Below are 26,104 nucleotides of genomic sequence, written 5' to 3'. Positions count from 1 at the left end.
CACATTTCATTATAGTAATTGGCTTTGTCTGCTTGAGCTGCTCTTTGAAATCTGTTCAGCTCTTTTATCTTGTCATTTCTTTCATTTGCTTTAGCTACTCTTTGCTGAAGGGCAAGTTGCAGAGTCTCTTCCGATATCCATTTTGTTTTTTTTCTTTCTTTCTCGTCTTTTTAATGAGCTCTTGCTTTCTTCATGGATGATGCTTTCGATGTCATCCCACAATTCTTCTGGTTTTTGGTCACTGGTGTTCAATGCATCAAATCTGTTCTTTACTCCTAGTCTTATGAACCTTATGAATAGTTCCAGGAGAAGACAGAGAATAATAATGGTAATCATTAGTTTGCTTTTCACAACAGGTGAGTTTCTGATATGTATGAAAATCTAGCTTGTGTGAAAGTAAATCCTCCTTAAAATGTACTGGGACCCAAATGAACTAATGTATTGCTTTCAGAATGAAGTCCAATTTCTTGGTCTGGCTTTGAAGGCCCTTCCTAACCTGACCTCCATTCACCTTTACTATCATTACCTCCCACCTCTTCTCTTGTACTCGGACCACGGATAGCTCCACTATGCTGTGTGACGTTATCTGTGTTTATGTTGTCCCCTCTGCCTGGAGTGCCCACGTGTCTGCTTGGTGAAATGTAGCTGCTCCTTTGCAGAACCTAACTCCCATGGCTGGAAGGAATCTCTCTTGCCTTGGTGTTTGTTTCTTGTAGTCTCTGTTATTCTCTGTAGTCCTAGTCACTGTCAGGCTCCTATTTCTAGGCTGCAAGCTGCTGGAGGTTAGGGGTGTGTCTGAATTATTTGCTGTCTTGCACAGGATTTGGCAAATAATTCCCAAATTGATGTTTCAAGGAATTGAATAAATATTTCTCTACACTACAGTTACTTTCTAATTTATGGAATTGGCAAGATCAGATATTTTTCCTTGAACTCTCTTGAAGTGGGACTAATTCCAAAGATTTTTCTCCAGTTTGCTTAAAGTATGTATCTGTGGATGTCACTGGATCATTTTTTGTGCTTACTATGCACTTTAATAGGAAACTTTCTTGGTCTTCTTTTGCCTCAGTGTCACAGTTGACTATCATTGGAAACAAGAGGGGAGGGGGACATTTACTAAACACCTGCTCTCTCTGCCATGCATTATTCTAGGTTCTTTATGATATTTTATGCTTGTAATTCATTGCCATCCTCATTGTGCAGATGAAATATGAGACCAGATAATGTAAGTCACTTATAATAAGTGGCAGAGCTAGGATTTGAATCCAAGTCTCTGATCGAGACATAATGCTCTTAGTGTCTCTTTCATTCAGAGGTTGGGTATATCCCTTTGTATACCACAGATAGGCCCTGAGAGCCTGCTCTGTTGTTGTTGTTGTTATGTGCCGTTGAGTCAAACCCGACTCATAAAGACCCCTCCTTGGGTTTCCGAGGCAGTATCACTATGGAAGTAGGATTGCCCAACCTTCCTTCCGAGGAGTGGCTGGTGGGTTTGAACCGCCAGCCGTCTGGTTAGCAGGCAAGTGTCTTAGCCACTATGCTACCAGAGCTCCCGAGAGCCTGCTCTAGCCAACTCTAAAGGATGTCACTGCAAGACTTAGTTCTTAAAACAGCTATGTGGTCACTTGGTCTGTCAGTTAAAAGTATACTGTATCATTTGTTACTCACCACAGATCTGGAGGCTGATGGTGTTATCTCCATTCTCCACAAGGGAAGAGATTTAGAGGGGTTAAATGATTTCTCAGGCATGCATGATTCCAATCTGTATGGTCTGACCATACCAAATGCCCTTCCAGAATGACACTGTGGGAGCTAGAGCTAGGACCCAGGCTTGTATCTCCATGTGGGAAATCCTTCCCATGATCTCTCAGAACTGTATTTTTCAAATCCCAATCCCTAGAAAAACCAATTTAGGGAACGGGAAAAAGTATTATAAAATTATCTGGTGAATACGAAAACTTAACCAGTATCACAGCATGGAGGTGATACTGGTTTGAAGGAGTCCTCATCAGATGAAAAACAAGAAAACAAAACAAGGGAACACTGACATATGAAGTTTAAGGGAACCAGGACAGCAGCATATGTAGGAGAGAAATGGACACCATCTACCTAAGCAGTCAGACTTGCTAGTAATTGGTGCTGTGTATTAAACATGTTTACACTTGCGGCCTTGGTGGCTAACAGTGAGTCATCCTTGCAAATAAAATAAGTTTATACATGTAGTACTTTATGGAAATGCTGAGTCGTATTCTAAGAAACCTTGGGAGCAAAAGAAATTCTTAAATTGGCAATTTTGACGTATGATTCTGGGTAGTGCTGTTATCTTTGGCAGGAATTTGAATGTCAGGTTATTTGAATGCTATCCAGCATTTTCCAGTGTTAGCCCTGTAGGCTACAGTTCTTTGTAAATACTTCTAACCTTAATATTTTTTAAACAAGTTTTAAAATATATACTGATGAAAGAGTATGGAGAATGTTGGAGGTATTTTAAGAATAACATGACTTGAGGAATCTCTGATAATTCTAATTTCTTGCTCCTGAATTCCAAAGGTAAGTATTTATTGCAAAATTTGGAACCCTAGCCTAGACTCCAAAAGACCAGGCAGGCTCACTGATGTCAGGTGGGTCAACATGGCTGCTGACTAGAGCTCAGACTGGAACCCAGGTCTCCTGACACCTTATGCCATTCACTTTTCATTCCATTATTTCAACCCAGATGACAATTCTCCCAGAAGCATAAGGAACAATGGAAAAAGTGGGGACCCAAAGTTAAAGAGCATTTCAAAGGTCTCTGGGTGGCACACATGGTCTTTGCTCGCCTGCTGACCGAACCGTTGCCAAAGCATTTGCAAAAGAACCAGACCAACTGGACTCTGTAGCCTATGGGGGACTCCAAATGAACACATAAAACAAATGCCTCAGCTAAGTTAATGAGCATTTCTGAGGGCAGACATTAACACAAGCCCTTCCCTCAAGCCTAGTGCTGTTTCTGAAGCTACAGAATTCAACTGAACACATGGCTTTTACCCCCTATAGCTCACCTTTTCCCAATCACATCTATTTTCCTCTCCAAAGTGCCCCAGATTTGGAGCTCTGGTGGCATAGTGCCTAAGGCATTTGACTGCTAACCAGAAGGTTGGTGATTCAAACTCACCAGCCACTCCAAGGAAGACTGAGCAACCTACTTGTGTAAAGATTTACCACCTCAGAAACCCAAAGGGGGTCAACTCTGAGTCGGAATTGACTTGATGGCAGTGAGTTTGGTTTTTTTATTTTAATGATCCTTCACATGTATATGGGAGGGGTTCCCTCCCAACAACCTGGGGAGCCAGGCCTGGCAAAGATGATCACTGGCATTGGAAGGGGTACAAAACTAAAGCCTGACCAAGCAATGCAGGTTATAAAGAGCAGGGGTGGGCCTTTACCCCTTTCAGATTTCTCCAATTGCCTGCCTGTTTGTTTACTAAGTTGTGTAGGGTCTGTGCTTATGTTTGAGTAGGGTCAGTTTCTAAGTTCATTTCCCTTTTACCTCTGTGGTCCTCAGCCCACGTGTTTGGCCTCCATATAAGGCACAACAGAAAAAGCTTTCCATGTCCTCTGGTGGGAAGGGTGAGAAGATTGTCAAGCATGTGGGGGCCCTGAAAAGATGGCCAGAAAGAGATGTGGTGCCACTCTTCCTCCTCAGCGTCCAGGAAACCAAGAGCAGAAACCAGAGCCAATGCCACCTGTTGTCCCTGATAACTGACCAGGGCAAAGGCAGGAATTTTTTTCAAGAGCTTTTAAGTTGTACATCAGACACATTAATTATAACTTTAATATAACAAATGTTATTAAAAGCAGCAACTCAAACCATAAATCTTTTAGAAGGTGCACAGGATTATTATAATAAGATCAGTTGGCAGTAATGCAGCTCTTATCTGGTATGAATGAAATGCTGAGGTGGGGAGTCAGAGTGACCTTGCTAGGCCTTGGGCTGACTTCCCAGGTGTGGAAGACACCCCCTTCTTCAAGCCCAGCTTGGTCGGGAGCCCAAGTCGGGAAGGTGCAGCCGCACTGTAACAGACATTGTTCAGCCTGTGCATTCTCAGAAGCCTAGGAAGTAGCTGTGCTCTCTGAAGCCAGACAGAAAGCCACAGGCGGGATCCCAGGCCCCACACCCTTGCTAGGCCGGGAGCTGGTTGGCCTTCCAGCTCCCCTTCCACCTGTCCCCAGTCAGCAGCCTCAGTGGCAGCAGCTGTGGGGCTGAGAAGGGGAGAACTGTGTCCAACCCCAGCTCATCCCTGCCCGGGCCGTGCCAGGGAAGCAGAGGGAAGTGCCAGGCTGTGCACAGGAGATGAGGTTCCATTTGAAAGGCACTGAAGGAGCTGAGGTTTGAGGCAGGGGGTAACTGAACTATCTCAGGGACCCCCTAAGGTAGGGAGGGGGGTCAGGCCTAGTAACGGAAGAACCAGCTCCTCAAGCCTGCTGCTGCTGTCAGCACTCCTCCCACTGCCCCATCCACCTTCGCTTTCCAGCTGGCAGCCTGCAAGCCCCAGCCACGCTGGAGGCCACAGCAGCAGCTGGTGAGGCTGGTCCCTATCTGGTGCACCCCTTCCCCCCATTCAAGGCACTTTCCATTCTCCAATCAAGTGAGTCAGTTTCTAACATCTCTGGAAGCAGCAAAAATGAGAGGTCTCCTCCTCCCTTCCCATTTTTTGGTTTTCCTCCATATGGGACCAGGTTTGTTGTCAGTTCTAAGAATTCTAGTTATATTCCCACTGACAAAGGCCTCCCCCTTTGAGGGGACTGACTGATGCAGGCCCTTTACAAATCCCAACCTATCCCACCCAAAAGTGATTGTCAATTTTAGGATGGGGCAGGGGATACGGAAGGGGGTATGAGAACCATGTGCTTCCCTCTGGGGCCAAAGCTGGTTTGTGGGCTGAAAGAAGGGGCCAAAAATTGGGCTTTCACATTCAGTTGCAGCACATAGCCCTGGGACGAGGGCCAAGGGAAAGCCAAAGGCAGGAGCCAGGCTGGCACTGGAGGGAATGTAGGGGTGTGTGTGTGGGTGTGTACACCTGGAGGGTGGGGGCTGAATGTGTGTGTCTGGACGTAGGGTGTCTGTGTTGTATGGAGACGTGGATGGAAGCTTACATGTGCGTGAATGTGTATGTATCTGACTGTGTGTGCGTGGTGCGGTCTGGAGGGGCAACAGGAAACAATCTGGGGTTTTAGCATGACATGGTTCCTTTCCTCCCACTTCCCCCTCCCTCCCAGCCTGTTGCTCAGGTTTTCAAGGATGCGTTCATTCCAGCAACTAGGCCAGGCCCAGCTCCACGGCAGCTAAGAGGGATAAGGTTAGGGGAAGGGAAACCATGACCTCAGAAGCTGACATCTGTAGCCTGCCCTTTCAGCTTTAGTCTTTGGGCCCTGGGCTGGTGCCTTCTGAGGCAGAGACAAAGCCTCGTCACTACTCCGGTCCTTAACATCTCCAGGTCTGTGCCACACAGGCTTTACAGAGGCCATCACTCTCCCATCCCCACCATCACTCTCCCATCCCCACCATCACTCTCCCATCCCCACCATCTCTTCCTAAGGGACGGGGAGTGGGGAGGAATGGCAAGAAAGTGAGAGAAAAGCTGAGAGGCATCCTCTGACCCACTTTTGCCCAATCTCATAATGTGGCCCTTGGGAGGACTGGATACCCCCTGGGTCAGGTGAAAGGCATCCAGTGGAGGGACAGATGTGCACACATAAGGTGTGTAAACACATACCCATTACATACCCAGAGAGGGTGAGATTCAGGTGAAGGGACATAGACCTGGGGACAAAGATTCAGACCTCAGGAGACAGGGTCCCAGAGCTGGGGGCCAGGGTGCAGATTGAGAGGTACAGATACAAAGTGAGGGGTTGGAGTGAAGATATGGTGACACTGAGAGATAACCAGTGGGACCTTAGAGATAGGCAAGGAGGTAATGAGCCCCGGGAGGCCCAAGAGCAGATGAGCACAGCAGAGAGAGGAAGGCCTGGCCAGGGCCTCCACCAGGCAGGCAGGCAGGAAGACTGGGCCTTTAGCCAGACACTTGCAGCTTGGACCTGCTTTCCTCCTTACCCCCTAGCCTGGAGAGAAATGGGGAGGCTATGGCTTCTGCTGTCCCTCTTCTGGTTTCCTGGGCTCCTGGCATCCCCTAAGAGCTGGTCAGTAAGGGGTAGTCCCTTCCCACTCCACCAAGTACTGAACCTTGCCCTCTGGCGTGACCCTCCGAGCCAACACCTGATATTTCTCCCCACAGGCCAACCGCCCAGCTGCACCAAAGTAGTTGGTGATGGATGACTTGAGGTGGGACAAAGATGAGTCATCTTCACTGATGCTCTCAAACGTGTGGCTGTCGATGCCTTCGTCTGGCCGCTCAGGGCCCGAAGCCCCCTCTGCACTGCTGTCTGAGGGGCAGCGCCCACCCAGCTCAGCCGCCCGCCGCTTTGCCCGCAGTGGCATGTACACTTTGGCTGCTAGCTTCCTCTTGCGGCTGCCCACTGTCCGTCTATACCAAGAGGAGGGAGAGGAAGACGGTGGGAATGAGATGGGATAATCCTAACACCAAGTTCCTCTCCCTGGGCACTATTCTAGGTACCAGGCACTATGCCAGGCCCTGGGCATGGATTACCTCACAGGATCCTCACAATAGCCCAGGCTCCATGGGAGAAATAACCAGCTGGGGAGTGGAAAGCCAGGGTTCAAACCCAGGTGTGCCCACCTGTAAAGCACATGCCCTCTGTATTCAGGACCTCTGCACTGCACAATCCCAGGGGCCCCGGTCTCTGTGTCACCAGACACTGTGCAGTGCAGCAGCCTGCTTATACTGCCTTGTCCCTCAGATGGACTCATGTGTAGCTGAAGGAGTCAAATCCAGGTAGGGAGGGGAGTTAGGGACTAAAGCACTTTGTATCCCAGAGTCTGGATTGGAGAGACAAGTATGTGTGCACACACAGGACAAAGAGCTAGAGGGGACAGAGAAATGGACACAGGAAGAGGTACACGTTCATGGATGTTTAGAAACTGAACCTGAATAGCTACTGAGAACCAAAGAAACAGAAATAAATGAGAATACATAGAGGCAATAGCAGAGAAAGACCCCTAGACAGAGATGTTTAAAACAGCAAGTCTCCAAGACATACCTCTCTAGGCATTATAATTTCAATCCTACTTTTACAAGGGCCTCAATTACCCTAAACTACAGTGAGAGGAGCCTTCAAGTCTATAAGAAATGCCTGTGTGTTTTGCAGCCTCTACCCTCTCTATGCTGCTGAGGACTGACTGCCAAGCAGACGGAGCCTCAGCTAGGTCCCTGTAGATTTATTCCCCCTCCCCAATCCTATCTGTGCGGGATGCCATCCACCTCTCCATCAAGCCTCCCAATAAATGGGTCCCTTAGAGACGTTGAAAGACACACCAGATTCAGACAGCCAAGAACCAAGGTCAAGGTCAGAGAGGCACAGACATGCAAAATCATGACACAGGGCTAAGAGCCCTAGAATGAAAAAAGTGCTGGTCATTTCCTTGGAAATGGAATCACCCAGCAAGAAGTGTCACTTGACATATTGCAGCATCCCAAAGGGATGCTTTGGAATGCTCATATTCAGCCCCTGTCCAACCCCCAGTGACCAGTACCAGAGGGTCCCAGAGCCAGGCTCACACAATCACAGAAGGTCAAGACCCCCAGCCCAAGACTCAGATGAACAAATGAACCACATTTTCACAGAAGTGTGAGGTGGAGGGGCTGGGAGGAAGGATGGAACTTGCCAAACTTCAAAGCCAGGCCCCCTGGAAGCTCACCTGGAGTCATAGGAGAGGCTGGTGGAGGCAGAGCCAGAGGTGCTGGCGGCATCCGTGGAGTCCACATCTGAGAAGAAGGTCTGGCCTGAGCTGGCACTGAGGGATGAGACGGTGAGTGTGCTGTTCATCTGGCCTGGCAAGGTCCTGCCAACCTGGCCCTTGGGACCTCCCCAGACATCTCTCTACCCTTCTTGACATGCATCTTTCACCCCAGGGGAGGCCTGTCTCCTCACTACTGAGCTGCTTCCCACCATCACACTTGTAGTTGCCTCTTCCCTGCCTGTCCATTTTCTGTGCATCCAGCCTTCAAAGTCCAAGAAGTCAAAGCCTTCCCTGAACACTGGTGACAATAATTAAAGTTGAAAAGAAGCACAATTCTAGGCACTTGTGCAACACTTAAAGGAGCTCTGGTGGTGCAGTGCCTAACGCATTTGACTGCTAACCAGAAGGTTGGTGGTTCAAACCCTCCAGTCACTCCATGGAAGGAATACAGGCCAATCTACTTCTGTAAAGATTTACTGCCTTGGAAACCCAATGGAGGTCACTATGAGTTGGAATCAACTCGATGGCAGTGAATTTTTTTTTTTTTTTGGGTGCAACACTTTAACATCAACAGTGGTTTCATTTCCAGTATCTTGTTTGAGCCTCTTAACCATGTGAAAACAGAAGAGGTTCAGAGGATTTGAAGAATTTAGCTAAGGTCACACAGTAATGGCAAACAGGGCTAGAGCCCAATTCTGACTCCACAGCCCTTGCTCTTTCTTCCATGCCCACAGGAAAGCACTGGATGACTTTTAATTTGGGGAGTAAAATGGCAGGTCCAGTCCCTTCCCTTGGGTGTTCACAATGCACGGAGGAGATGAGGGTGTTACTCATCGTGGGGCAACATGGGCAGCACGAGGTGTTGGGGAATACACAGGAATGCATCCAAAATTGCCTGAGGAGGGTTATTGAAGGCTTTCTAGAACCACCAGTCTTGAGGGAGTTTTCAGCTGGGGGAGGTAGGACAAAGGGTGTTCCAAGCAGAGGAAGTAGCAAGAGCAAAGATAGAAAGGCATCCATCTATCCACAGAGTGTGGGGGTGACCACAGCAATGGAGGTTTAAGGAGGGAGAAGCAAGAAAGAAAATCAAAGAGATAGGGAGGGCCACTGCACTGGAGAGCTGTCCCATGGTAGCCCTGGGGACACTTCAGTAGGGAGTGTTATGCTGAAAGCTCTCACGTACAAGGACCCTTCAAGGAAGCCCCATGCAGTAGGAACCATTTTCACTGGGGATTTCTGAATGACCCCAAGGGAGCTCCCACTTCCTCAGAAGCTGTCCTGCTTTACCCCTTCCAGAGTTTTCCTTCATTCCTGGGGGAAGGGAGGTAGTCTCCCCGCTTGGTCCCATCTTGGTCTCCAGAGCAGATCTCTCCTCTGGGTCCCTCACTGTTACCTTTTTAAACTCTGAATTTCATCCAGTGTGAAGTCAAATATGCTGGCCAAGTGGTGGTTGGTGCTCCAGGCTGAAGTGAAGTCACTCTGTAGATGGGGAGGGGAATCAGGCAGTGAGCATCACACCTGCCTCCAACAAGCACCCCTTTCTCTCCAGCTTAAGGCCACACAGCCTGCCAGGGCTGCTAAGGGCTGGACCCTCCCTGGGGTAAGAAACTTAGTCCAAGCGTTGACCAGAGTCTTGACTAGGAAGTCACCTTGGTTCTAGTCCTGGCTGTCTCTAGCAACTGCATGACCTCTACTTCTCTGGACCTAAGTTTCCTTAACTGCAAAATAGGATAGTAACCCCTGCCCTGTTTCACTCTTAGAGGCAGCAGGAAGCACAGTACAATTGCCCAGGGGGGTGGGTTCAACAAGGATGAGAGTTAGTGAAGACACAGTGTTGTGGGGCTCTGGGTTTTAGGCTAGGCTAGGCCACTGCCTTGATGAGTGACTTCAGGAAAGTCACTGTCCCTCCCTGGCTCTTAGTTTTCCCACCTGGACAGTGGGATCAAGGATATTACCTGCTTTGCCCACCCCTCTGGGTTCCTGGGAGAACTTGGGAAGGTTCAGGAGTGCCTGGCTTTGCCTTATTTTGCTGTACTAGGGGCTGGCTTCTCCTTTGAGGAATGTGGGAGAATCTCTTGGGGTTAGGAGACTGCGTTTTTCGGCACAGGGATCCCTAAAATGTGCTGATCCTGCTGGGTGAAGGTGGAGAGTAAGAAAACAGGAAACTAACACTGGGAATAGCATCTTCCAGCAAAAACTTTGATCTTTTTCTTCTATAAACTCGCCTTTTCTGCTGCTGGAATTCATGAGGCAACAAACTGCGGAGACAGAAAAGGGAAAGGGTGGCCCAGTCAGAGCCTGCAGGTGGGGTGTGGTGGAGCCTGGGAGCAGCAGCAGGGGCTGGGGTCCCAGCTGTGGGGGTGGAGTCAGGCTCTGACAACACTAGCCCCTTCACAAGGAGACTGGGGGGAGGGTCCTCTGGGGCAGCTGGTATAAGGTATGGAAGAGGGCATGGTGGGCAGAAAGTGAAAGAAGGTGCCTCCCCAGGCACTTACATCCAGATACCCTGGCCCCAATACCCAGGATGAAGGGGCAGCCCAACCCAAAGAGCTAGGGACCCCTTACACTGGTTTTTTTCCTTTGTCTCTGATTTCCCTGTTCTAGGCGAGGCTGGATCCCGACATCTGGCTTTTCCTCTGAGCGAGGCAACAAGGCGACTGTGGTATAGAGTCTGGGACAAGTCCTGGCTCAGCCACTAACTGGCTCTCTCAGAGTACCTCCAGCTGGCACTACCTGGGCATAGGCCCTCATTGCTTACTCGGATGCCACCATATTCTCTGGTCCCTCCCCCCCAACAAAGCCCACCCACTGGGGCTGGGAGCCAGGAGCAGAACTGAGTTCAGCTGCTCTTGCCCCTGGGTTCTCGGGCACTGACCCTGACTTGCTCTTTCCTCTCTTGCGCAGCTCTGAGGGGGCGCCATTCTCACTGGGCACCAGCCCCTTGTCAGGCAGCAGCTTTCCCGGTGGGTTGGGAGGGACACGGATACGCAGGCGGAAGATGCACTTCTTCTTCTTGATCTCCTTGCCGCAGAGGAACCTGAGGGGTGGGCAGGAGAAGAAAGCTCCGGAGTCTGTCGGTCCATCCTCCTGGTGAGTGGAGTCAGGCATTAAAGCACCCTCTCTGGCTCCCTTGACCCTCAGCTAAAATCCAGAGTGGCCTCCAGAGACTGATTCCTCAGAGCCAATAGGATCAGGAGTTTTGGGTGGAGGCTGAGAATGAGGCTGTCCTTCCTTCCCTGTCCTTCCTCCTGCATGTGTGTGGTTCCTGCTGCTCCTCTCCCACCTCCTGCAGGAAGGCCTCTTCCAGCTCACAGGGGAACTCCTATGGTCAAGACACTGGATTCTGCCCTCTTCTGGTCTCTGGTCTCCCCTAGGAGACTAAAAGCATTCCAGGTACTTTACTCAGGCTTCTAACACTGGCTGAGCTACCATGGGGCTGCTCAGGTGACCCAGACACAGCCCTACCCTCAGGGGACTCAGTTCCCACTGGGAAGGCAGTTGGCCAGATGTACTTAGAGTAGGGCTGTGTCTGGGCCCCAAACCATCAGAAGGTAGGAGGAGGAGTGGCTAATTCTGCCTACAGATGTCCAGAGATATTTCACAGATACAAGGACCTTGTCTTACTCACCACTGTGTCCTCAGCACCTAGCCCAGGGCCTGACACAGAGCAAAAATCCAATAAACATTTGTTGATGCAATGAATGGACAGAAAGGATTGGATGGCACCCTAGGCCAAGGGAGCAGCAGGATCAAAAGCACTGAGATGGAGAATAAAGGGGTTCAGCATGGGTGGCACTCAGGACAAAAAAACAAAGGGGCAATGGTCGAAGAGGTGGGCAGGGTCTGATCATAAAGGGCCTTGAATGACAGGCTAAGGAGCCTGGCCATTCCCTTGCAGTGCGAGTGAGAGATGTGGTCAGCTGAGTGTTCTGAGAAGAACTCGGAGAGAAGAGATGAGGGACTAGTGAGGAGGCTGCAGCCCACTAGAGCTGATGAATCGACTCCTCAGTGCCTGGCCCAGAACCAAAGATGGCTAGAGCATGAGGTGCAGCCTCTTATGGAGCTGAACCCAGTATCAAAATGTGTCAGGCTGCTGGGGTGGTCAAGAGAGGTTTTACAAAGGAGGCAGGGTGCTCCCTGGACCTTGGTGGATGGGAAAGATTTATATAGTCAAAGAGAAGGAGAGGGAGACTCCAGGGATAGGGCACAGCTTGAGCAAAGGCTGTGGGATAAGAACTTGTAGACTGAAACTCCACCTGCTGAGGGGCCCGTGGCACTTCCTCCCCTCCCTGCACGCACCGGCTTTTGTAACTGTTCAGAGCGTTGAGGAGATGAGGTCCTCGATCAGTCACAGGGGTGCTGGTCAGCTAAGGGGGAGTAGACCAGCAGGACAGAGTCAGACCCAGGCACATGGCATCTGAGGCCACCCCAGCCCCCTCCCTCCAATCTCCTGATGCTTCTGTGTTCTTCAGGTGAGGACCATGAATTTATTCCATGACTTCTCTGCATCTACAAATGGGAAGAATAACTCCCGCCCTAAGTGCATGAGGAGCTTTAATTAAAAATGTCTGTACCTTTGACTCAGTACCACTACTCCGTGTAATCCACCACACAGACCTAACAGACGTTGTATGAAATGTGAACAAAGTTCCACACACAGACCTGTTCACTGCAGCAATGTTTCTAATGGTAATGGTGGACAAATGAGAAACTGGAGGGAAAGCTCACCAGTCAGTAAAGCAATGGGCCATAAAAAAATGTTTATGAAGACTCTAATATTATGGCAAAGTATTTGTGATATAATGTAAACTGAAAATAAAGATGATTTAAATTGCATATATAGTATAATCTAAACCGTATGAAAAGGAAAAAACACTCATTGAAGAGAAGCTGGAGGAAAGGCACTTATACATCTTAGTGCTGTTTCTGGGTGGTGGAAATGTGAACTTTTATTTTTTAGTTTACTTTCTTATACGTGTTGGTATTTTAAAAAATGTTCTACCAGGAACAAGTATCATTTTTATAAATTAGAAAAAAGTTATTAAAAAAATAAACAGCTGTTTTTAATATAAATTATTAAATACTGTAAATGGTAGTCACTATTATATGAAAATGCTTTAAATAAAAAGGTTACCTTTTTTTTTTTTTTTTAAGTCCTGTCAAAGAAGGATGTGGGGCAGACAGTAGAGAGGATGCTCACTTTGGCTGGGGTAGATGAGTCTAAGGGTATCATTAGGGAAGAGGGGACATAGCCCCACCTTGGAAGCAACTGGGGAGGTCCTGGCTCCAGCTCCTGCTCAGCCCCAAAGCTGTGCCTGATGACAAGCAAGTTGCTTTCCACCTCTAATATCCTCACAGCCTCTGGTTACTTCACTCCTGGGATCTGTGGCTCCCAGGTCCCTGGTGACCCACATCTGCTCTTCAGACTAGGACCAGTAGGGGGCAGGCCCACTTCAGTTTCCATTTTAGCCAGGAAATCCGGAATGGGGCAAACACTTCAGCAGAGCCCTGCTCCCGGTGGACCTGGTCCAGGGCCCCAGCTCCCTGTAGCTGAGTCAGTGAGGCCCTATCCTGCCCACTGCTAGAATCTAGGCTCAAGAAGCCCCTTGCAAGGCATAGGTTCAGAGGCAGTAGCTGAGGGGCAAGGGCTACCTGGGTCTGGGGCTCTGTCCTCAGCCCACAGCCCTGAGACAGTAAGTGATCAGAGACCTAGAACCTATTCATGCAATGTATGACCCTGGGCATCCCTCTCTGACTGTCTGGACCTCAGTCACCTTATTTGTGCCACTCTGATGTCCCATGGCCCCTGCATACCTTGCCAAGCTGCAGGAGCTCCCAGTGGTGGTTGACAAAGGCCAGAATCTCCTCAAAGTCAAAATACTTCTTCTTGCTCTGCACCCCCAGGTTGTACAGGGCCAGGTGAACCACGTCCACCCTGGGCAAGAGGGCAAGGAGGTGAATGCGTTGAGGCAGCAGCCTGAGCAGCTAGGGCTGGAGCCTCCTGGGTCCCAGCTGAGGGGCAGGGCAAGGCTGGGGCTAGGTGGCTGGAATAGAATTGCTCCCAGAGGGAGGAGGGGTGGGAAGAACTGGGAGGGGGCAGGGGTGGGCCTTGGCCAAGCCCCACCCTCTCACCATCGCAGGGGCAGTCTCTCGATGTACTCTGGGCCCTGGTTACACACGGAGCAGAAGAACAGGTAGAACCTGTGGGTGTGTGGAGAGGGTGCCTGTGGTGGGAGGGGCTCTGACACCCCACCCTAGTCCAGCCCTCTCACCCCTCACATCCCACCTGTCTTCCCATAGGCACCATTCTCACTCCAGGGGCTGGCAGCCCTGGAGGGGGGAGGGAGAGGGACAAGGATAAAGCAAGACAGGGATCAATCAAGGAACATCTCCTAACTCCAACCCCCTCCCCAAACATAATCCCCCTGAAGTGTGGCTGAGTTCACAGAGAATGAGCCAAGCTTGCAAGCTTGCAGAGGCCACCATCTTCCCCTCTGAGACACACACACGGGAACACAACATACAATCACAACACAAGATGGGATACCAACCAAATGTCACACATGATGTCAGAATGGCTTAGCTCCATTGGTTAGACCAAAACCAAACCCACTGCCACAGAGCTGAATCCAACTCACAGCAACCCTATGGGACAGAGTAGAACTGCCTCATGGGGTTTCCAAGGCTGTATATCTTTATAGAAGCAAACTGCCACATCTTTCTTCTAAGGAGGGACTGGTGGGTTCAAACTGCTGACCTTTCAGTTGGCAGCCGAGCACTTTAACCATTGTGGCACCAGGTTCCTCCACTGGTTAGAAGGCCAGTCAATTTATCCATTTCCCCACTGGCTCCTACAATAACCCTGGGCAAGGATGAGGCAGGGCCTGTGTCACCCTCTTCCCCCTTGCAGACATTTGAAGGGACTGGGGCTTAGGGAAGGAGCTCTGACTGCTAAGCAAAAGGGTGGTGGTTCAAACCCACTAGCTGCTCTGTAGAAGTAAGATGGAGCAATCCTCTTCTGTAAAGATTTACTGTCTCAGAAACCCAATAGAGGTTGTTACGAATCAGAATCGACTCAGCGGCAATGAGTTTCGTTTTTTTTTTTTTTGGTTTGAGAGCTTGGGGAGGGCAAGGTCCCCCTCAAGTCAGCCTAACTGGTTCCTCCACTGTCCCCCGGCCCAGCCCATCTGGGGCCTCCCGTACCATGCCTTGCACATACATACAGGTGCACACTAACAAAGATGCCCACCTGGTGGGCAATCAGAAGGAGCTGCTACCAACCCCCCCCCCCCACCTAGGACCCTCCTTTCATGTTTACCCAAATGAGTACCAATACCTACCGGTCTCCAAACATCATGGGCTCATTGAGGCACTGGGTGCAGGCCTCGTGGAACCATTGTCTGCACCGGTAGCATTGCAGCATCCGCAGGTACCATCTAGAGAGACAGGCGCCTGAGTCAGCCCGCCTATGCTCCCAGCCTGGCTTGAGCCTCAGGGACCTAAACTTGTCCTCTACTGAGCAAAAGGGAAGGGAACTCACACTTAACGAGCACTCAGGCCACACTGGGAGATAGTGGGAGAGGGCATATGCCCTCTCATTTGATCTTACCATCTGGCAAAAGATGGGTCACTAGCCCCATTTAACAGATGAGTCTACAGTTAAATGACACTCAAAGTCACCCAGAAAATAAGGCGTGGCTGGTGATTGAAATCCTGGTGTCCCTAATTTCAAAGCCCATGCTCTTTCCCACCACGCCACTCTGGAGCCTCCACCTCTGAACTGCACCCCCTCACTGCTTCCCCAACACCACTGACAGGGAAAGGGTTGCTCAGGAGACCTTGTGGGAGAATAATGGCTCCAGTAAACTCCATGGTGGTAGGAACCATCTTGTCTATTGTGGCCATTCAACAATATTTCAATGAATATTCATGAAGAAAAAGGCAATTTCTTACTAACAATACTTAATCACCTAACACCTGCATCAGAATGGAGGAAAGATGAGGTTTAAAATGCAGATTTCTTGACCCCCACCCCAAATCTCTTTCTGGATGAGCCCCTGAGAGATGCATTTGTAACAACTTAACCACCACCTTGAATCTGCTTTTTAAGCTTTGAGAAGCACTGTCTTATTGCTGTAAAGCTTTCTACAAGCATTTTTCCACCTATCCCTTAGGCCTCCCACCATCTCTGGGAGACTTGTGGCTAGGAGTCACTACTTTTTGGGAGATGGGATTTTCCCAGGCTGTGAGCACAGCCTCCAGACCACAAGTTCTCATCAACAGGGTTTGGGGCTAAGATTAAGAACTAGGGGTCCTGATGGCTGAGTTTCCTGAAGGCAGAGACCCCAAAGACCCCATCCCTGACTTCTGTGGTTCCTCCCACGATGGATGCCTGGTGCAGAGATCAGCCAGCCCAAGGGAGCAGGCTCAGCAAGGAAGAATGGAAAACTTTTTCCCCTCCAACCAGAGCAAGAATCCAAGCCTGCCCAAAGGGTGACCCCAGCTCCTGCTTGCACACCTCCAGGGGAAAGGATCTTAAGATTTCACCAGGTAGCCTGTTTCCATTCATTAGTACCACCACCAGTCACAGTTCACACATATTAAGGAAGTGCTTACCATGTACCAGGCACTGAGCTTTTACACAAATTACCTCATTCATTCTCAAAACCACCATATGACCAGGAAACAATTAGAATTGACAATCAGGGAAATTAACTAGCTCAAGGTTGGACAGCTGGTGAGGAGCAGAGCCAGGATTTGGACATCTTGGGAGGAATTAGACACCTAGAGCCTGGCTCTTAACCTTAGTCCAAAACTCGCTTTTCATCTGGGTGCCTCAAGTAAATACTTCTAACCCTCTGCCCGACAGCGTGAGGTCCACCCACATAGGGCCCCGGAGGTCCAGCCCTCTCCAGTCCCACCTCTGCTGCCCCGCCCCCTGAACCCCACCCCGCAGAATGATTCCTGCATCCGCTCCGCCCCCCAAGTCGGCCAGGTGCAGCTCCCAGATCTGCCCTGCCTCCCTGGGGGTCCACCCCCTTGAAGCCCCGCCCCTGGGACTCCCCCCACCCCTCCCCCGTGGCCTTACTCTCCGGGCCCACCACAGTAGCAGTAGCATTGCTGCTGGTTAGTGCGGTGGGGCGAGTCCCACTCTAGCTCTTCGGGCTGGTAAGACAGCACCATCTTCACAGCTTGCAACGTCCTGGCGATGGCGCCCTTCTTCAGCGCGCCGCCTTTCTGGGGGAGATGAAAGTTCAGTCGCCGGCGGGGTCACGGTTGGGCCACACCCTGCTGACCAGTGTTTGGAGGAACCCACTGACATTCCCATATAGTTGAGAAATCCAAGGAGCTTTTTCTCACCAACCCCAAACGCATCATCCCTATAAGGATCTCAACAACGGTATTAATAAGCACAAGAAAAGCAACCATAACTTCCATTATGTAGTGGACAGGCACTTACCTGGATTTGCTCATTTAATAAGAAAGCACCATTTATTGGAGAAGTCCCTGGGTGGTATGTGGTTAATGTACCCAGCTGCTAACCAAAAGTCTGGATGTTCCAGTCTATCAGAAGTGGCTTGGGTTCCAGGCCTGGTGATCTCCCAAAAACACAGCTATTGAAAACCCTAAGTTCTACTCTGACATTGAGGTCACCAAGAGTCGAAATCAACTGGTTACCATTTTTCCCAGATCTCCTACTCCTGATACCAAACCCATGTCTATTTCACAACAGTGGGCAAAAGGTGCAGGGAGACTCAGAGGCACATACAGCTGGCACACGGTGTGGCCCTTCTGCTTGGAGCTTAGCCTCTGTATGGAGAGTCAGGCCTGAGTCCAGGGGGTCTCTGGGCTTCCTCATTGGAGAAGGAGGGAGAGCAGGGACTGGGAAGGATGGAGGGCTCACCCGCACAGCCAGTGCGAAGATGCAACGTCGGCAGAACCAGGGTGTGAGCAGGGGCTGGTCGGCACTGCCTGCTATGGGGATATGGCACTGCTGGTGGTAACCTATGGCAGAGGAGGGGGTAGTGAATGCCTACAAGAAAGTAGTGGCCCAAGGTCATTCAGCCCAAAGTGGCAGGGCTGGGGAGGGCTACAGCAAGTGTTAGGAACTATGCCTGTTAGCTGCTGGAGGAATGGCTGGAGATGCCCACCAAGGTGCCAAGCTGGTGTCCAGCTTGAAAAACAGATTTGCCCCAGCACAGGAGCACCAAGGTCTGACTTCAGGGCTTCAGCTCGTGTCTCCCACCCATGCTCTCAACCAGGGGTGTGCTGTAAACTACATACCCCATCTTACTTTCCAGAGACCCTGCTCTCCTTAAAGGTCACTTCCCTGGGCCTTCACTCCCAGACAGTGGACCTTGGAGCTCCAATAGAAAATAAAACCAGCTGAGGCCCCAGCAGTCTGGGGCAGTGCCCACGAAGGACCAGTGAGGGGCCCACAGGTCAAGGCCTTCTCGGTGCCCTGCTCACCCCACTCACCCAGGCCACACTTGCCACAGATGAGGATCTCATTCAATGGCCCTGATGTCTTCCCCAGGCAGATGTTGCACTTGGGCTCCTCGCCTGGAACACCGGCTGAAAGAGAGAGGCCCTCTAAGGTCAGGTCTGGGTATTAAGAGTTTTAATTTTTTATTTCAGATGCTGATCCTCCGTGTGGGCCAGCCTAGCACTGGACCCCACATGCCGCCTCCTCAAATTTCTCCAACCACACCAATTATCATTACCCCGTTATAAAGACTGGGAAATTGAGGCTCAGAGAGGATAAGTCCCTTCCAGGAAGTAAGTGAGGAGGGATTCAAATGCATGGCTGTTTGATATCAAATCCCTTATTCCTTTGATGGCATCATGCTGCCTCTCCTGCCTAATTTAACTTGTTTTGTTAAAAAAAAAAATTTTATGTTAAATATTTTTTAAAGTTTATTATATGAAAGTTAAAGTGTATATAATAGTAGACAGAATGTGATCATGAAACTCTTATAATTCCCATCAACAGTTATGAACTCACGGCCAATCTTGTTCCAACTATATGCCCACTCACTCTCACCTGCTCCTGCATTATTGTGAATCATGTCCCAGACACCCAATCATTTTTCCACGACAAACACAAAACTGATATGTTTCAGTATATATGTCTGTAAGATCAGGACTCCCTTTTTTAAAAACATAATTACAACAGCACTTTCATTGCATCCAAGAAGTTTAACAATAATTTTTTTTGCTATTTTTTAAAATAATTTATTTGTTGTTGGAAATATACACAGCAAAACATACACAAACTCAACAATTTCTACATGTGTAAATCAGTGACACCAATTACATTCAGGTTGTGCAACCATCCTCGCCCTTCTTTACCAAATTGTTCCTCCCCCATGAACATAAGCTCATCACCCCCCACCCAAGCTCCCTATCTAACCTTTCCAAGTGTTGTCAATTTGATCCCATACAGTTCTTTAAAGGAGCACAATGCTCAAAGCAGACATTATTTACTAGTTAAGTTTAAACTATTGTTTGGTTTGAAAAACACTTCAGGGATATTTTTCGTTTAAAGATTTTCTCACAGAACAGCTGTGGGGATTCAGCCAGCCTTAATGGTCCCAGAAAGTCTGGATTCCATGAGAATTTAAAATTCTGTTCTACATTAACAATGATTTCTTCATATCATCAAAAAATTCAGTTTGTATTCACATCGCTAATTGTCTCAAATACAAATGTCATAAAAATATGAATGGTTTGTTCTTTTGAATCAAGGTCAGCATAAAGTTCGCACATGGTGACTAGCTGAATGTTTCATAAATTGCTACCTAATGCATTTGACTGCTAAGTAGAAGGCTAGAGGTTCAAACTCACCAGCCACCCTCCAAAGGAAGACTGGGCAATCTACTTCTGTAGAGACACTGCCTTGGAAACCCAAGGAAGGGTTGCTATGAGTCGAGTTGACTTGATGGCAGTGAGGTTTTTTTTTTTTTTTTAAATAGGTTAAAAGTGATGTAATCCCTTCAAGCCTCAGTTTCCCTCTCTATCTCTTTTCTTCCCTTTGCTATTTTTTTTTTTTTTTGTTGATGAATAAATATATTTTTATGTGTGAAGGGTGTGGATGGATAAATCAGCCAAATTTTTATGTGTTTGTCTTACCTGCCCTAGCAGGCTGAGGGTTTTGTGAGGGCAAAGATAGTATTTCTTCATCTATGTGTCTCTAGGGCCTAATACAGTCTGTGGCACACAGAAGTGCTCAAGATATGTTTGTTGAATAAATGGCGAGGCAGGGACCCTGTCTCTTATTCCTGAATTTGCTCCCAGGATGGTGGTGCCCACTGAGGGTCTTAGTAAGTCCTCACTGGCTTAACGAAGCAATGGATCATTTACTGCATCGAGTCCAGCCTTAGGCTCTCATCTTAGGAGATACCAGAGGGGTCGCCATCCTGCCCTTGTGGGGCATCAGTGAGGTCGTCGTCCTGCCTGTGTGGGGCCATCGTTCTGCCTGTAAGGAGCAGTTATCTGGCTGGGGAGACAAGCCGTTCTCCAGCTGAGCAATGCAGCACCCCCACAGTGCCTGGCACAGAGTGGGTCTTCTGCACAAGGCCAAGTGTCTTTGTTCTCCAGCTAGTTCCTTTTGCTTTCAATAAGAGTCACGCAGGAGAGGAGATAGATCCTTATTGCTTTGGATGTTTATATGATAAATTTGGGGTGAGAGAGGCTTGAGCGAGAAGCCTTCTGTACCGGCCACAGCCTTTCTGGAGAAAGGGGCTATCTGAAGGCTCCATCCACTGGCTGGGTTCTGCAGCCTCTACTTGGAAGGCTCCATGAAATCCATTTCTTAGGATAACAAATTCTTTAGAAACTGCCTTGCTGCAACTTCACCTTTTGGTAACACTCCTGGTAATAACAGAAGTGAGCAAAGTACTATATAGGGATTATCTCATCGAATCCTCACAGCCACTTTGTGAAGCTGGTATTTCATTATCCCCCTTTTTCGAGTAAAGAAACTGTGACTCAGATGAGTCCCACCACTTGGTCAAGGATATGAAGCTGTGAGTGCCAGAGCCAGAATCTGTTCCAAGGTCTGTATGATCCTATAACCTGCCTCTTCTCTCCATTCTACCATGTAAGTGGTAACAGGTTCCTTTTCTCATGCCAACTGATTGGTGGTTGTTATTGTCAGATGCCATGAAGTCAATTTGAACTTATCATGACCCCTTGTAACAAAGTAAAATTGCCCCAGAGGGTTTTCTAGGCTGTCATCTTTACAGGAGCAGATTGCCAGGTCTTTCTTCTGCAGAGCTTCTGGGCAGGTTTAAACCACCAACCTTCAGCTTAGCAGCCATGCTCTTAACTATTGAGCCATTAGGGATCCTTGATTGATTGGTAGGGACTACTTAAAGCTCTCAGTTGAAAATATGAGTGCTGTGATTGATTAGGGATGTCTGTCATGCACATAGGAAAGAAGAATGATGGCAAGAATGCCTCCAATATGCCATCTCTGTAAGAAATGTTAATTCCCTGAGGGCAGGATGGCATCTAATTCCACTCTGTATCTCCCACAAGGCCCTGAACATGGCAAGTACTCAAGTTTGTTTGTTGAATAAATAGTAGCCGGGTGAGGAATGGTCTGCACATAACTGAATGAACTGTCAGGAAGTCCTGACGTCCAAAGTGCAGAGTCCCCCAGTTTCCTTTCAACCCTGAAAGCTGATCCAGCTCCATCTCAGGCATGTCTGCCTTCACCCTGCCTGTTTCCTATCTGCTTTCCTGGTCCTTCCCAATCCCGAAACTCCTTGCCCCATCTACAGAGCTGTCTCCAGCAGTCTTCTTCACATATTGCTAGGGGACACTGGTCTCATATCTAGAAGAGACAATTCTGACTCTCTGGGCCCCTCCCCCACTCCAAGCCCCTGACTGACCCAGAAAGCTCTGTGTAGCAAGAGATCAAATACAGCAAGAAAACGAACACAGGCCTGAGACCTTGTCCAAGCCCCCCGGCACCTCCCCGAGCCACTTACCCCATCTGAGGTTATGCATACTACTCAAGGGGATGACAGCTGTTGTGAGTGCCTTTCCACATAAATGCACAGCTGGTAATAAGACCACCATCTCAGGTGGGCTTTGGGTCCAATGGACAAGGCCAGGTGCCAACAGTAGGAGATGAGAACAGAGAAGGGAAGAAATGGAGGAGGGAGAGAGGAACAGAGGAGGGCATGGACACTCAAATGTTAGGGACACTCACCATGCTGTATGTCCTTCCACAGGACCCAGTATTTGGAATTATCTTCAAAAGTCACAAGGCAGCTTTGCTTAGAACTGCTGACCTGGGGCACGGAGAGGGAGGAGCAATGAGAGAAAGTAGCTGGAGAGAAGCCAGACTAGAACAAGGACATCCCCTGAGGGCAGAAGGATTAGACCCACTCCTTGTGTTCCAGAAAATAGAGCTAGCCTAGAAAGAGAGGGAGGGTGGCAGTTCCTGGAGGTAGTGTGCTTCCAGTCCCTGGAAATGTACAAACAGGGACAACTTGGTGGGAACGCTAAGGACAGAAGGAGCCAGATGGTCACTGGTACTCCTTTCCAACCTGATTGTTTGCGTAGGTTCTCAGAATACTTTTTGAAAGAGCTGGTTGGATAATGTGGTACTAAGGATGGTGTCTGAAAAACCAGGCTCTGGCTCTTTTCACTATTAACATTTGGGTATGAGGGACAAGATGGAGATTTCCCCCATCACTGGTGGGAGGGCTAGGCCAGGGGATGAGAAGAAAGAGGCTAGGCCTGAGAACAGGGCTCAGGGAGGAAAAGATTTACCCTCTTGATCTTCCCAAGGTAGTACAGTCCATCTGTCCACCGGCACAGCACATACTGGCCCTCTGTCAGCTTGGACATCAGGTCTCTGAAGTTGTTCCTGGCCTTCTCCAGGGCCCCCTTGTTGGGGAGGTGGCTGGTGGCACCATAGGAGTCCCGAGTCCCTGGGTCCAGAGCCCGATTCTCCATCAGCTCCCAGTGACACTAGGAGAGAAGGGGACGGGGTTTTGATGCCTTGCTTGCTGCTCCAGAAGGCCCATCAGGGGAAGGAAGGAAACAAACATGCATGCAACCCATGCTGTATGCCAGACACATTTATTATCTCACTGAATCCTTGTGACAACACTGCAAAGGAGACTTCAGTATCCCCATTTCACAGATGGGGAAACAGGTTTGCAAGGTGAAATACCTGGTGGTCAAAGGCAGAGCCATGGTTCATAATCAGCTGTTGTTGTTATGTGCTGTGGAGTTGGACCCAACTCTTAGCGACTCCTCCTTGGGTTTCCAAGGCGGTATCTCTACAGAAGTAGATTGCCCAACCTTCCTTCTGAGGAGTGGCTGGTGGGTTTCAACCGCCAGCCTTCTGGTTAGCAGTCAAGTGCCTTAGGCAGTATGCTACCAGAGCTTCTATAATCAGGTGAGTTGATACTAAGTGTTGCTCTCTGCCCACCCATACATACCATACCTGTTACTGATGAGTCAATTCCGACTCATAACAGCCCTATATGGCAGAGTAGAACTGCCTCATAAGGTTTCCAAGACTGTAAATCAAGATGGGGCAATCTACTTCCGTAGTGATACTGCCTAGGAAACCCAAGGAGGGGTCGCTATGAGTCCGGGCCGACTCGACGGCACATAACAACAACACAACAACAACAAATCCTTATAGCAGCCACATCTTTCTCTCACAGAGCAGCAGGTGTTTGAACCGTCAACCATTAGGTTGCAAGCTGAGCGTTTTAACCACTGCACCACCAGGGCTCCTTCCACCCATACCACACTGCCTCCTCAAAGAGAGCGAATCTCTCAGCCAACACTGAGCAAAGGCTCCCTGTCCTGGGACCTTTAGCTATTGGCCCTGGCTGCGGAGCCTGAAGCTCTATCCTTTAAGCAAACACACTTCCTGTTCTCTGGGTGGATGGCCTTCTCCAGCTACAAAGTTTTTATACCCCTCATCCCACCCTGTGAAAACTCACTAGAAAGGGAAACTCCTGGGTGGTTTGTGAACTGGTATAGACTTGGCCATCTGTGTCTCCGTGATCCCTCTTTCTGTTCTCAATTACGGGATGATTTAATGGAAACCAATTCTGGGACATTTAAACCTGCTTATGCTTTTTCCCAGATGCAAATGTGCTCCAAGCAGTTAAGTCATCTCCCTGCTACCCTCGCCACCCAACTCTTACCTCTTACATGCTGCTCCCCTATTGCTCTCTCTCTTCCTCATAATGGCAGTACCACCATGGTCCCCACAACCTCCAGGCACCTCAGACCAATGAGTTGCCACAGACACCAGTTTCATCTCTGCACAGAGACTTCCCGCATGGGTTCCCTTTTTCCATCCCTCTGAGCATAGACCTTATCTTTTGTCCGGGCCAATCATTCACCCAATTACTGCTGTCTCCTGAGCCTGGTGCTCACCTATGATAGGCACCTGGGATGGGGGATGGTACCAAGTATCCCAGCGCCTATGTGAAAACAGGCCACTCCCTGCTCTCCTGCCTCCGCCCCCCCAGGCTCCACCAAAGAGTTACTAATTCCTATTTTCATAAAGCTCCCTTCCAGGAAAACCTTCTGAGGCCCCTCCTAATGCCTTCCGAGCAAGGTCCAAATGCCTTTATCTGGCATTCAAAGCCCTCGCTAACAGCCGTGGCTCTCCCGGCTCACCTGGCTCCACGCCCCTACACACACTCAACTCCAGTCAAACAGAGCCTCGCTCTGTTTCCTGCACCCGTTACACTGACGCCCTACCCCCCTCTGCTATGGCGCTGGGCACCTGGTGTTATGATTACATGTCGACTGGGAGAGTCCTGTGTGTTTCCGTTTGACTGTGTGTGCACTCGTGTGAGAACATGTATGATGAGCCAAGGAGTATATTAAACTAATTTCTATGTGCACGATGAATTTGAGTGTGTGCATGTGAGGGTATGATGGTGGCTGAGGGGCCCTGGGCACTGTTAGGGGCTTTGGTCCCCAGACGGCGGCGCAGTCCCATCTCTCTTCATACCCTCCCACTTCTCTTTTCTCGAGGACACAGCGTACAGCACTGGGTAGGGGATGCAGTCTGAACCCCTGTCCTCCCCTGCCACCTGGATCCTAGGGCGCTGCAAGGTCCCCGCCCGCCGGGCCCGGGGCCGCGGCAGGTTCACAAACTGACACTTCCTCCCCCGCCGTGAGGCTGAGAGCCGGCCCGGCCGCCGCGCCCCCCGTGGCCAGGCGGGGGCCCCCGGGTAGCGGCCCCCACCCTCGCCTGCATCCTCCCGAAGCGGGCCCCCGCGGACTGTGATTGGTCGATTCAAACCCATCTGCAAAGAAATGCCTGTTTTGCGGGTTCCCGTCCGCGTCCAGTTCAAATCCGCGGCACTGAAGCGCGGGGCCGGGCTGGGGCAGGAAGCGAGGGTGATTCATGCGCGGGGCCTCTCCCGGGGCGGCCGTTGGCTTTTTAAAAAGGGTGTTCAGGAGGAAAAAAAAGGCAAAGATAGCTTGCAGAAATGTTCCCTTCGGATTCAAGTGCTCGTCTCCTCAAGTCTCTCCGACGCCAAGCCTACCCCCGCCCCAATTCTGCCGCAGCCTGATTTCGGACGAGAGCAAAATCTCAAACGCCCCAGCTTGCCCCCCAAAACAGAAAAAGTAAAGATTTGGGGCAAGGGAGTAGCGACCTGTCACCGAGCCCCCCCACAGGCTCCGGACCCCGGGGCTCCAGCTGCCCCGCGGGCACTGTTCACCTCCCATCCCCCAGGCGCGCGGCTCGGCAAGACTCCAAGCCCCGGGAGGCTCTGGACTCGCCAAAGTTCAAGGAGATTTCCAAAACAGAGGGATATGTGGAAAGAAAAAAAAGAGGGTGGCGGGGAGTCCCCCGGTCCGGCCCGGCCGCCCGTTGAGCGGAACTTACCGCGAGGCTGCGTGTCTGCCGGTCCCACTTGGAGTCTGGCCACCAGGAGCATCGGCGGCGGAGACGGCTGCGCTCGGCCCGCGGCTGCCTGGCCGAGTGTCCGCCCGTGGGGCCGGGGTCGGGGTCTTGGCGGGGGCGGGGCGGGGCGGGGGCGCCGCGGGGAGGACAGGGGGAGGAGGAGAAGGGAGGGGCCGGGGCGCTCAGGAAGGGGCCCCCTGGGCGCGGGGCGCCATCTTTTTCGCGTTTTCCCGCGAATTATTGACGTCCCGCTTATGTAATTAGCCGGGGCCGCGCCGGCCTCGCCATTGGAGCCCGCGGCCTCGGGTCCCCGCAGCGCCGCCCGCGCCCTCCCC

At 50.2% G+C, this 26,104-nt stretch overlaps 1 protein-coding gene across 1 annotated transcript; it reads right to left on the bottom strand.

The window, feature by feature from the left end:
• Positions 1 to 6,181: 6,181 nt before the first annotated feature.
• PHF19 (PHD finger protein 19) lies at positions 6,182 to 22,957 on the bottom strand. Its single transcript, XM_007936660.2, is given in 16 exon segments — positions 6,182 to 6,524; positions 7,817 to 7,912; positions 9,252 to 9,337; positions 10,029 to 10,116; positions 10,734 to 10,895; positions 12,158 to 12,225; positions 13,673 to 13,793; positions 13,991 to 14,059; positions 15,199 to 15,294; positions 16,947 to 17,095; positions 17,763 to 17,863; positions 18,338 to 18,433; positions 22,080 to 22,161; positions 22,646 to 22,860; positions 22,863 to 22,915; positions 22,917 to 22,957. Coding segments are annotated over 16 exon segments (1,866 nt in total).
• Between the last annotated feature and the right edge of the window lie 3,147 nt (positions 22,958 to 26,104).

The sequence above is a fragment of the Orycteropus afer genome, unplaced genomic scaffold (genome assembly GCF_000298275.1).
Source record: "Orycteropus afer afer isolate SDZICR_OR568_19922 unplaced genomic scaffold, OryAfe1.0 scaffold00037, whole genome shotgun sequence".
NCBI classification, from domain to species: domain Eukaryota; kingdom Metazoa; phylum Chordata; class Mammalia; order Tubulidentata; family Orycteropodidae; genus Orycteropus; species Orycteropus afer.
This window is presented reverse-complemented; position numbering and strand designations above follow the sequence as displayed.